Source organism: Leptonychotes weddellii, chromosome 4, assembly GCF_054177405.1.
Source record: "Leptonychotes weddellii isolate Sample4059 chromosome 4, ASM5417740v2, whole genome shotgun sequence".
In the NCBI taxonomy this organism is placed as follows: Eukaryota; Metazoa; Chordata; class Mammalia; order Carnivora; family Phocidae; genus Leptonychotes; species Leptonychotes weddellii.
The window spans coordinates 170,103,716-170,114,611 of record NC_138372.1 but is presented as its reverse complement, the minus strand read 5'-3'; the positions used below and the strand labels follow the sequence as shown (position 1 = coordinate 170,114,611).

Genomic DNA, 10,896 nt, shown 5'->3' with positions numbered 1-10,896 from the left:
GGGAGGGGCCTGGTGTGTGGGAAGGTCCCCTGTGCGTAGGTGTGGGGAGGGGTCTATGAGCGCAGTGTCTCTGTGTGCCAGTGGGGTCCCAGGTACTTGTGAGCATTGCGCGCGGAGAGTGGGGGGCCCCCTGTGAGGGCGTCGGGTTAGGGGGTGCCCCGGTGGCGGGGGATCCCCGGTGCTCGCGGGGTCCTCAAGCCCGGGCCCGCTACTAGCTCGGCGCCGCCCCGGCGGCCTCACCTGCCTCACCTGCCTCCCCCAACTCGCAGGCTGGGCGAGAAGCCCCGCCCCCTACGTCGGGCTGACCGGTTTCTTAGCGACTGAGCCGGAACTTCCGAGTCACCTCGACTTCCGGGGCGAGGGTCAGGGGTCAGGCATAGGGGCCTAGAGCTTCGGCGAACGGATGGGCGCCGGGGGCGGCGGGCCCCGGGAGGCGGGGCCTCGGCGGCGGCGGCGGCGGCGGCGCCGGGGCACCCGGGGCCGGGGGGCGCGGCGGGGACCGGGGGCCGCGGGGGCGCGGGCGGCGGCGGGCGGCGGAATGCGGGCGCGCCGCGGGTGGGGCCGCCCCGCCCCCAGGTGCTGCCCGGGCAGGCCGGCGGCGGGAGCGGCGGGCGGGGCGGGGGCGGGCGCGTGAATCAGGCCGCGCGGCGGGCGGGCCGCGACAGGGAGTGGCTGCCGGACCGACCGGACCGCGAGGCCGCTGGGCGGCGGTCGGCTCCTGCTGCCCTTGTCCCGAGACCCCGCGCACCTGGCCAGGTAGGGCCCCCTCCCCCGGCTCGAGCGGGGCGGGGCGCGCCGGACGGGAGGCCGCGGCCGGGCCCCCGGGGGGGGCGGGGGCGGCGCGCGCGGCGCCCCTCCGCGCGGCCTCACCTGGGCGGCGCTCCCACCCGCACCTGGGCCCGGGCCGCGCGACGGAGCGCCGGGCGGTGGGAGCGCGGGGCCGCGCCGGGCCGGGCCGGTGGGGGGAGGTCTCCTGGGCCGCGTGTACCGGCGTGGCCGCGAGCGCCCTCGCACGACGCCGGCCCGGCAAGAGCGGAGTGGGAAGGGGCCCCGGGCTCCGGGGCGAGCCTGCCCGGGCCGTCCTTACTCGCTCCCGCCCTCGCGGCCTAGCTGGAGCCTGGGGAGGGTGCTGGGCCTGGCCTGGACCCCTCCCTGAGGGGGCCCCGCCCTGGGCTCCTTGGACCGGGGGTGGCTGGGGAGGCCGAGGCGCAGTCCGGTGTCCTGCGTGAAGTGCCGGGAGAGCGGAAGGCCCCGGTACCCTCGCGCCCAAGTCACCGACCTGGGGTGGGTGGATGGGACACCAGGCCCATGCAGCCGCGAGTTCCTTGGGCGCACTAAGCCCTTCTGGCCCTGCGGGGCACCCCCCGAAGACTACAACTCACCAGCTTCAGTCTGTGCGTCCCAGCTGGCCGAATCCCATCCCCCAACCTCGTCCCCCTGGCCCGAGGCTGGCAAAGGCTTCTGCGGGGAACCCGTGCTCCCACCTGTACTTAGCGCACGGCGTCGCCTTGTGCTCCTTCCAGTCGCTTAGAAAACCCACCTCCTACCCAGGTGGGAAGTCCCTCGTTAGGGGCCCACTAGAGCCCTGAGGGCCCTGAGGATGTGTCCGCCTTGTGTCAGGGGTCAGAGGTCAGCAGCAAAGGAGCAGATTCCTGCTGAGTCATCAGCCTGGGTGGGATAAGTGCCTCTCCCTCCCTCAGGACAGGCGTTCAGTGGGCAGATGTGTGAGGAGCCACACTGTTGGGGCCCTGTCGGGGGCTGGAGAGTGGCCTCTGCCCAGTTCACAGTTCAGGGGTGTGCAAGGTGAAAGGAGGGAAGTCAGTGGGGTCACGGGTATTACTGTGTGAGGCCATGCAGGGCCCCCTGGTGTGGGCACTCAGGATAGGCACCCCGTTCCTGATGAGTCCTGTCTGCTGCGGGGGCCCTGGGCACCGTGGCACCCGGCCGCCCCCCCCAGCTGCTGCCAGCCTGGACCGTTTCTGTTGATTCCCCTTCTCAGTGAAGTGCAGGGGACTGCAGGGGTCCCCAGCTTGGGAAGTGCTCCTTCTCAAATATAGTGAGCAGCATATGCCCCCAAGCCCTGCCTGGTCTGACACTGGCCCCATACAGCCACATTCCAGGGTCTTCCCCGCCCCCCCCCACCACCCTCTGTCGGATACTGTGGGAGACCCCGCCACAGACAGACCTGCACCTTGTGCCCCAGTGGAGTCTGCCTCTGAGAACAGTATGGGTATCGTGTGTAACCACGGAGGGTGGTGCCCTGAGGAAGGAACGGCAGAACAGCTTTCCTACAGACCCTCTCCCAGGTATCATCTCCCACCCCCACGGCACGTCCAGTCTGCCTGTCACCCCCCAGGAGAGCAGACAGGAGAGGTCCCTCGGGTCGTCATACACAACAGTCTTGGCCCTGACGTTCTCCAGTGCCCAGCTGCCTCCGACCACCCAGTGACCCTGGCCAGTCAGCAGCAACCAGCTGCCCCTGTGGACTAGGGCACACTGTGCAGTCTGGCAAGACCAGCATCCAGGAACCTGAGGGCTAGGTGGGATCCGAATCCAGCTCTGTCCCAGCCCCAAGCAGCGGCTGGGGTGGGGTGGGCGGTGCCTGGCGCTCTCCTTCCAGGGTAGGAGGAGGACAGGTATCTAGGCAGTTCAGGGATTGGATTGATGCCCCCTGGGGATCCAAAAGAGGCCCCCATGTGGCCTTCCAGAGCTAAAGGCAGCTTCTCCCAGCCTAGGCTCCCTCCAGGCCCTTGGGAGGCAGGTGGACTGGAGTGGACCAGGTGGGGCTTAGGTGTCAGCGTGAAGTTGGGACAAGGGGAGAGGCACATCTGGAGCCCAGGATGAGCCTGATGGCCACAGCCAAGGGCTCAGGCTTCATCCAGAGCACAGCGGGGAGCAGGGCATGGCCAGAGACAGAAGACCGCCACTGGCATGCAGGGCTGGGCTTAGCCATGCAGGACTCTAAGCTTGTGGAGAACCAGGAGGCTGCTGCCCGGATTTGCCAGGGGGTGTGGCTCAGGGGTTTTTATCTAAGGTGGGACAGTGGCTAGAAAGGTGGATGGGTCAAAGGGAAGGGAGTGGTCCTGGTGGACAGGGACAAAGGGCAGGGGTCAGAGTTTGGAGGGCTGTGAAGTCTGCGAATAGGTTGGGGCTCAGAGTGTGTGACCCCATAGGACAGGTGCTGAGGCCTGGGACAAAAGTGACAAGTTTTGTGGGCTGAGCTCCCATTGGGCCAGGCACGGGAGCAGGTCAGCCCAGGCAGCTGCATTTTACAGTGCAGGTAATGAGCCAGAGAGGCCCAGCGAGTGGCCCTGGGCCCCCCCTCGCCCCCCTGTACTGCGGACAGAGACACACAGGTGGGGGGCCACCTGACTTGTTCAGTACACGATTTCGTTCAGGGCCCACGAAAATGCATTAATGCCCAAATCAGAAGAAAAAAGCCAATATAATAAAGAATCCAGCCTGGATTATATTTTCTTTATGCCAACAATCATAAAATATTGGTTTTCTTTTTATGGAGGAAGGGGCCCACAAAGAAGTACCTGGGTCACAGGGGCCATAAAGGAACCCTGAGTGGGGGCTTCGTGCAGCCAGAGCCCCTGCCTGGAAACCAGGGTGCAGGCGCTCCTGAGGTCCCGGGAAGAGGAAGGGCCCCACCAGCACGGAGCAACATGAGACAGGGCCGGGGCACCCTCCCGGCACCCCGCCAGCCAGGGGCATCCTGGGACCCGCTCAGGGTCACAGACAGCCCTTGCTACAGCGTGTGTCTGCACATGGTGGGTGGCGGGGAGCGGGCCCAGTGCCGCTGCCCCAGGAATGTGTCTCCCTGCCCCTCCCCAGGCCCCTGGCCCCGACATGGCCCGTCGCTCCCAGAGCTCCTCGCAGGGGGACAACCCGCTGGCACCTGGGTACCTGCCACCTCACTACAAAGAGTACTACCGCCTGGCAGTGGATGCCCTGGCTGAGGGAGGGCCAGAGGCCTACAGCCGCTTCCTGGCGTCTGAGGGGGCACCTGCCTTCCTGTGCCCTGAGGAGCTGGAGCACGTGAGCCGCCACCTGCGGCCCCCACAGCATGTTGCTCGCGAGCCCCCCGAAGGCAGCCCTCCCAATGTGGACATGGATGGCTCCTCAGGCACCTACTGGCCCATGAACTCCGACCAGGCAGTGCCTGAGCTTGACCTGGGCTGGCCCCTGACCTTCGGCTTCCAGGGCACTGAAGTCACGACCCTGGTACAGCCACCACCGCCTGACAGCCCCAGCATCAAGGATGAGGCTCGAAGGATGATCCGCTCTGCCCAGCAGGTGTGCCGTCGCGGGCTGGGTGGGCAGTGGGGGCAGGGCCCGAGCCGGGCCTGGAGCATGAGTGGAGTATGCGGGTGAAGAAAAATACCAGCGTTTCCGGCTTAGGGGCAAGGGTGAGGCCAGGGCCAACTGGCCACGCCTCTCCAGCCTTCAAGCTACGGCACAGGCCCCCTGGCAGCCAGCTTTGGGGGTCACGAAGTGTTTGGTTATTGCAGGCTGCGGGGGGCCCGCTGCACAGTTTTGCTTGCCCTTGGTCATGGCCAGTGCCCAGAAATTCAAGGGCCCTGGGATGCTAGGCCCCCTTCCTGGTCTGGATTTACGGTTCAGAGAATTCTCTAGTCGAACCTTTGACCCAGGCTTGACCCCACCAAACAGGTGGCAAACAGCAAAGGGAGCCAGACATGGAAGCTGAGGCAGCAGATCCAGAAGCTAGAGACCCCCAGCTGCCCTGTGCACCCTCTACAGCAGTCTCCTCCCAGGGGCAGAGCTAGGGCCTAGGCTCGGCCACTGAGGGCAGGGCAGTGTGAGGTGCCTTTCAGGGGCCTCATTTGCCTTGTCCCTTCCCCAACAGGAGGTAGGCCCTGTGCCTGCCTAGGGCTCCATCATGGGCCACGCACCCACCAGCAGCCCCACACCCCCTCTGGTAGGCCTTTTCCTCCTGACTCCCCTTCCCTGGCAGGGCCCCGCTCTCCCATGGGATGGGCTAGAGGGCGATTTGCAGTGTTCATGGGTGATCCTGAGGCCTTGCCCGGGCCAGGCAGGAATGGCTAGAGAATAGTGGGGACAGCACAGGGGTCTGTCCCCTGTCCCTAACCTGCCCCCCGCAGGTGGTGGCCGTGGTGATGGACATGTTCACCGACGTGGACCTGCTTGGTGAAGTGCTGGAGGCAGCGGCTCGCCGTGTCCCGGTCTACATCCTCTTGGATGAGATGAATGCGCAGCACTTCCTAGACATGGCCGACAAGTGCCGCGTCAACCTGCACCACGTGGATGTGAGTGACCCAGGGGGTGTGTAGGGAGGTGGAAGACTCCCCTGCAGAGACCTAATGCCTCTCCCTCCCCAGTTCCTGCGCGTGCGCACTGTGGCAGGCCCCACCTACTACTGCCGCACTGGGAAGTCCTTCAAGGGCCACGTGAAGGAGAAGTTCCTGCTAGTGGACTGTGCCGTGGTTATGAGTGGGAGCTACAGGTGCGCCCAGCCCGCAATCCTGACACCTCCCCACCTAAGGGCCCCCGCCCGACACCTCCCCACCCAAGGACCTCGCCTGCCCAAGCCCTAGTACAGTAGCCCCTGACACAGCACCCCACCCCCCCTCCGGTCCTTGCAGACTTGACACTTCCGAACCACAGGTGGCCTTGCGCGGTCCCCGCTGCTGCTCAGCCCCGCCCCCTCCTCCGGCGCTGGCTTCGCCCCTCTCCTTGACTCTGATCTTGACCCCGCCCCACCCGCAGCTTCATGTGGTCCTTCGAGAAGATCCACCGAAGCCTGGCGCACGTGTTCCAGGGCGAGCTGGTCTCCAGCTTCGATGAGGAGTTCCGCATCCTGTTCGCGCAGTCCGAGCCTCTGGTGCCCTCAGCCGGGGCACTGGCCCGCATGGATGCTTACGCCCTGGCTCCATACGCGGGAGCCGGGCCCCTTATGGGCGGCCAGGTGACCGGCGCGCCGACCCCTTTCTCCTTCCCCAAACGAGCGCACCTTCTGTTCCCACCGCCTCGGGAAGAGGGCCTGGGTTTCCCCTCCTTCCTCGACCCCGACCGCCACTTCCTGTCTGCTTTCCGCCGGGAGGAGCCAGCGCGGATGCCCGCGGGAGCCCTGGAGCCGCACGCGGGACTGCGGCCGCTATCGCGGCGGCTGGACGCGGAGGCAGGACTAGGGGGAGAGCTCGCGGGCCCGCGGGGCTTCTTTCAGGCCCGGCATCTGGAGATGGACACCTTAAAGCGGCACAGCTACGCGGCCGCCGACGGCACCGGCGCGGTGGAGAACTTCGCGGCTGCGCGGCAGGTGTCACGGCAGACGTTCCTCAGCCACGGTGACGACTTCCGCTTCCAGACCAGTCACTTCCACCGTGACCAGCTCTACCAGCAGCATTACCAGTGGGACCCGCAGCTCGCGCCGGCGCGGCCGCAGGGCCTGTTTGAGAAGCTGCGCGCTGGCCGCCCCGGCTTCGCCGAGCACGACGACTTCGCGCTGGGGCCCGGGCCACGCTTCCCCGAGCTCGGCCCCGACGGACACCAGCGGCTGGACTACGTGCCGTCCAGCGCGTCGCGCGAGGTGCGCCACGGCTCAGACCCCGCCTCGGGGCCCGGGCCCCGCGGCCTGGAACCCAGCGGAGCCCCACGCCCCAACCTGGGCCAGCGCTTCCCGTGCCAGGCAGTGGCAAGGCAGGGCCCAGACGCCGCGCCCGACGCCGAGCAGGAGCGCAGGGGCGGGCCCGAGGGGCGGGCGGGGCTGCGGCACTGGCGCTTGGCGTCCTACCTGAGCGGTTGCCATGGCGAGGACGCGGGCGAGGAGGGCCTGCCGGCACCCATGGAGGCTGAGGCCTATGAAGACGACGTTCTGGTGTCCGGCGGCCGAATGGCCCCCGGGGACCTGCTCCCCTTAGCCTCCCGTGCGCCCTACCCGGCCAAGGGCCTGGTGCCCTGCTCCGGCGGCGGTGGTGGCGACAGCCCAGAGCGCGAGGGCCTGGAGGAGGCAGGTCTGGCCAGGCAGGACTCCTTCCGCTCGCGCTTGAACCCGCTGATCCAGCGCAGCTCGCGCCTGCGCTCCTCCCTGATCTTCAGCGCTTCGCAGGCCGAGGGCGCCGGTGGGGCCATGGCGGCCACTACCGAGAAGGCACAGCTGCTGCACAAGGAGCAGGCGGTCAGCGAGATGCTGGGCCCCGGCGGCGAGGCCATGCGCTCCGCCACTTCCACCAAGGTGGCCGAGCTCCTGGAGAAATACAAGGGCCCGGCGCGTGATGCCGGAGGGGCGGGGGCCCCAGTCACAGTCGCCAGCCATAGCAAGGCTGTTGTGTCCCAGGCGTGGCGGGAGGAGGCGGTGGCGCCGGGTGGGGCGGGGAGCGAGCGCCGCAGCCTCGAGAGTTGCCTGCTGGACCTGCGCGACTCCTTCGCACAGCGGCTGCACCAGGAGGCTGAGAGGCACCCGGGAGCAGCCACGCTTACTGCCACCCAGCTGCTAGACACGCTGGGCCGGAGCGGCACCGACCGGCTGCCCTCTCGCTTTCTCTCTAGCCAGGGCCGCTCCGCCTCCCCACAAGGGCGGGTCAGCCCCCCGCTGGAGGGGCCTGGGCCGCGCCAGGCACCTCACCCTGAGCCGAAAGGGAGCCCCACCTCGGCCTATCCCGAGCGCAGGGGCAGCCCGGTCCCCGCTGTGCCGGAGCGCAGGGGCAGCCCGGTCCCCCCTGTGCCGGAGCGCAGGGGCAGCCCGGTCCCCGCTGTGCCGGAGCGCAGGGGCAGCCCGGTCCCCCCTGTGCCGGAGCGCAGGGGCAGCCTCACCCTTCCCTTCTCCGAGGAGTCTCCCAAGACTGGGGCCGCGGAGGAGACGGCTGGCGGCCCCATGGAAGTCTTGCGCAAGGGCTCCCTGCGCCTCCGCCAGCTGCTGAGCCCCAAGGCTGAGCGGCGCACGGAGGAAGAGGGCGGCTTCCCAGCGCCGCAGGAGAACGGGCAGCCCGAGAGCCCCCGGCGGCCGTCGCTGGGCAGGGCTGAGAGCACTGAGGCTGCCACTGGAGACGAGCGGGGCCCGCGGGCGCGCATGGGCTCCACCACGGCCAACGCCTTGTACAGCAGCAACCTGCGGGACGACACGAAAGCCATTCTCGAGCAGATCAGCGCCCACGGCCAGAAACACCGCGGGGTCCCCGCCCCGGCCCCGGCCCCGGGCCTGGCTCACAGCAGTCCTGAGCTAGGCCGCTCACCAGCTGCTGGCGGCCTGGCCCCTGACATGTCCGACAAGGACAAATGCTCTGCCATCTTCCGTTCGGACAGCTTGGGGACCCAGGGAAGGCTGAGCCGCACCCTGCCTGCCAGCGCCGAGGACCGCGACCGGCTGCTGCTCCGCATGGAGAGCATGCGCAAGGAGAAGCGCGTCTACAGCCGGTTTGAGGTCTTCTGCAAAAAGGAAGAGGCCGGAGGCCCGGGGGCAGGGGAGGGCACAGCAGAGGACGACACCAGGGACAGCAAGGTGGGCAAGTTCATGCCCAGGATCCTGGGTACTTTCAAAAGGAAGTGAGCCTCCTGGCCCCCCAGCCCCGGACCAGGCGCCCCCTCGCTGCCACCCACCAGGCAGGGCACCTGGCTCTCCTCCCCTCAAGGCGGCGTGGAAGCGGCTGAGTACCGCCAGAGCTTGGCTGCGCCTGGAGCTCACCCAGTAGCTGGCCTGCCTTTTGCCCTGGCCGCTCCCCGCTGGGGCGCGAGCCTCTCACTGCCCCTCCTCCAGCTCCATCTGTGCTCCTGGGCCCTGAGCCTCCCATTCCTGCGCATCTGCCTCCACCATCTCTCTGGGCTTCAGGTCCCCTTTAGACCTTCATTCACCTCAGGGCCCTTTTTGTGCCTTACGCCCCCACCTTGTGGGGGGCCCATCTCTTTGTGCCTCAGTCCCCCATCTTTGGGGGCTCCACGTCTCAGGGCTTCCATGTCTCAGGGTTCGCCTCTGCTCACTGCCTCCTGGCTCTACGGCTTCCTCACAGCTGCCTCTTGCCCGCCTCCTGGCAGCCCCAGCCTCTCCCCTGGCCGGCCGGGGTCTCCCCCTCCACCCCTGGTGGCTCAGTCTTCACTTCCTGCCCTGCTTGCGTTCCTCCTCACTGCCTCCCTCTCTGCGTCCTGGCAGCCTTTTCAGTGGCCCACCCTGGGGAGGCAGAGCTGGCTGACTGTCCTGCCAGGAGAACGGAGACCGACCCAGCCTCTCTTCCTGCAGGGCTGCAGCCGGCACCCCGGACCCCCACTAGGGGTGAGAGCACTGGGGGCGCAGCACCATAAAGCCAGGTCTCCATGCATGCTGGGCCTCGGCCCTGCCCTGGAACGCTTGTCCTCGAACAGCCGGGGGCAGGGCTTCGGTGTGGCAGTGCCTGAGCCCCAGCCCATTGCTCCGAGGGTCCTGGTCCTTCGGGTGCGCAGCAGACCCCGACTGCACCCTGGTCTGGATCCTGCCCTCTTTGTCACCAACCTGCAAAGTCAAAGCTTCCCCACCTACCTTTCCGGTATCTTTTTCATCTCTGGAGAGTGACTTTGATTTGGAATAACACATTTTAACACCACAAACGCTTAGGAAGTCCCCCACTGTAAGTGCTAGCATTGTGAAGTTAGTATTTCTGCAACCCTTTTTTTTTTTTTTTAAGAATAAGAAATCGAAATCACGCAGACTGGGAAAGGATTTAAGGAACAAGGCCACTGAGCAAAGGCAGCAGTTCTGACTCCAGACAGCTGGAGAAGGGAGGGCGGGGAGGCTGGGGGATACTTTGGTTCAGGTGGAAAAGGTCACTGAGGAGCCAGATGCGCTGGAGTGTTTTTTGGCCTTGACGTGCTTGCTGACCTGTTTGCTCTCGCGTGCTTGGCGCGGCCCGTTGCTAAGGGGGAGCCCATGCAGCCTCCTGTCTGCATCCTCCACGTCGTGCTGAATAACACAACTCAAATGTGATTCTGCACATTTTGGTGTTAATAAAACACAACAAAATATTCCAACACATTCCTAAATACATATATTAATCACCCAGTTAGTATATTGCAAATGTTAAGTCTTGGGAACTCACATTTCCCTCTGGACAGCACCACCCATCCCTGTGGGACCCACTAGAGACCCCCCCCCATCTGTACTGCCAACACCTGCAGCCACATCTAACCCTGGAGACTCCACCTCACCTTCCCATGACCCGCTCCCCTTCACAGGCAAACGCTTTCATTCACTACTCCCACTCCTCAATTCCACCAGCGCTCTGCCTAGGCACACTCCACTAGCACTCCCCTGGGGGCTCCTGATCACCAAGCCCAGCAGACAGTTCCCAGCCCCCTCGCCCCCAGACACCAGTGCCCAGGTGTCCGGATCCCTCAGCCCCTCCAGCCGCCCCGTGTTTGCAGGGCTGGGCTTCCTGGGGCCCCACCTGCTCTTCTCTGGCCTGTGGCATTCCTTCCCACTGCCTCATCTGTCCCCCTCGTCCATCACCTGGGGGCTATGGCTCAGGCTCTAAGAACTCAACCGACTACCCCCCTGGGCAGCCTGGTCTCCTGACTGGCTCACCTCCAGGCCAGAACTGGGGCATTTACTCTTGCCTCCTTTCTGGGCCTCCTCCCAAGTCCTCTTGAGCTTTCTCCATCTCTTGCAACCACCTGGTCTGGGCCTGCCCTCTGCCCAGCTCTCCCTGCCCTTCCCACCTGTGGCTCTCCTAGCAGCCAGCAGCTTTTACAGGTGAGCAGAGGTCCTGCTCCTGGCAGCCCAGCCCCCAACACAGCACAGGCCGCATCCTTTAGACTGTGAGCTCCAACCGGGCAGTTGGGAAGTGGCCTGTGTGTTCCAGCCCCTGCCCGGGGTCAGGTGTGGTGCAAGGCACACCCGGAACCGTGAGACAGATGCCCACGGGGCCCCTTGGAACTCTTCAGCTCCCA

General features: G+C 66.4%; 1 protein-coding gene and 1 long non-coding RNA gene across 8 annotated transcripts in view; one reads left to right on the top strand and one right to left on the bottom strand.

Annotated features, from left to right (window-relative positions):
* Positions 1 to 1,562, bottom strand: part of LOC115944918 (uncharacterized) — an 11,259-nt gene extending 9,697 nt beyond the window's left edge. For 4 of the 5 annotated variants that reach the window (XR_014144484.1, XR_014144481.1, XR_014144482.1 and 1 more), the window contains exon 1: positions 1,383 to 1,460. This is a non-coding gene — a long non-coding RNA (uncharacterized LOC115944918). Of the gene's footprint in view, positions 1 to 1,382; positions 1,461 to 1,484 lie in introns of those variants that run through there. The other variant, XR_014144485.1, reaches the window with a different exon arrangement.
* Positions 574 to 9,978, top strand: SACK1H (scaffolding CK1 anchoring protein H). 3 transcript variants are annotated; one of them, XM_081816681.1, is made up of 5 exons: positions 574 to 756; positions 3,841 to 4,302; positions 5,130 to 5,294; positions 5,367 to 5,491; positions 5,755 to 9,978. In XM_081816681.1, exons 2-5 carry the CDS (start codon positions 3,856 to 3,858, stop codon positions 8,528 to 8,530), a joined length of 3,513 nt encoding a protein of 1,170 aa, XP_081672807.1. In that variant the 5' UTR covers positions 574 to 756; positions 3,841 to 3,855; the 3' UTR covers positions 8,531 to 9,978. The 3 variants fall into 3 exon arrangements, with proteins under 3 accessions (XP_081672807.1, XP_030897311.2, XP_030897309.2); XM_031041451.2 differs by lacking the exon at positions 574 to 756 and adding an exon at positions 1,780 to 2,306; XM_031041449.2 differs by lacking the exon at positions 574 to 756 and having other exon boundaries at positions 1,780 to 4,302.
* Positions 9,979 to 10,896: the final 918 nt, after the last annotated feature.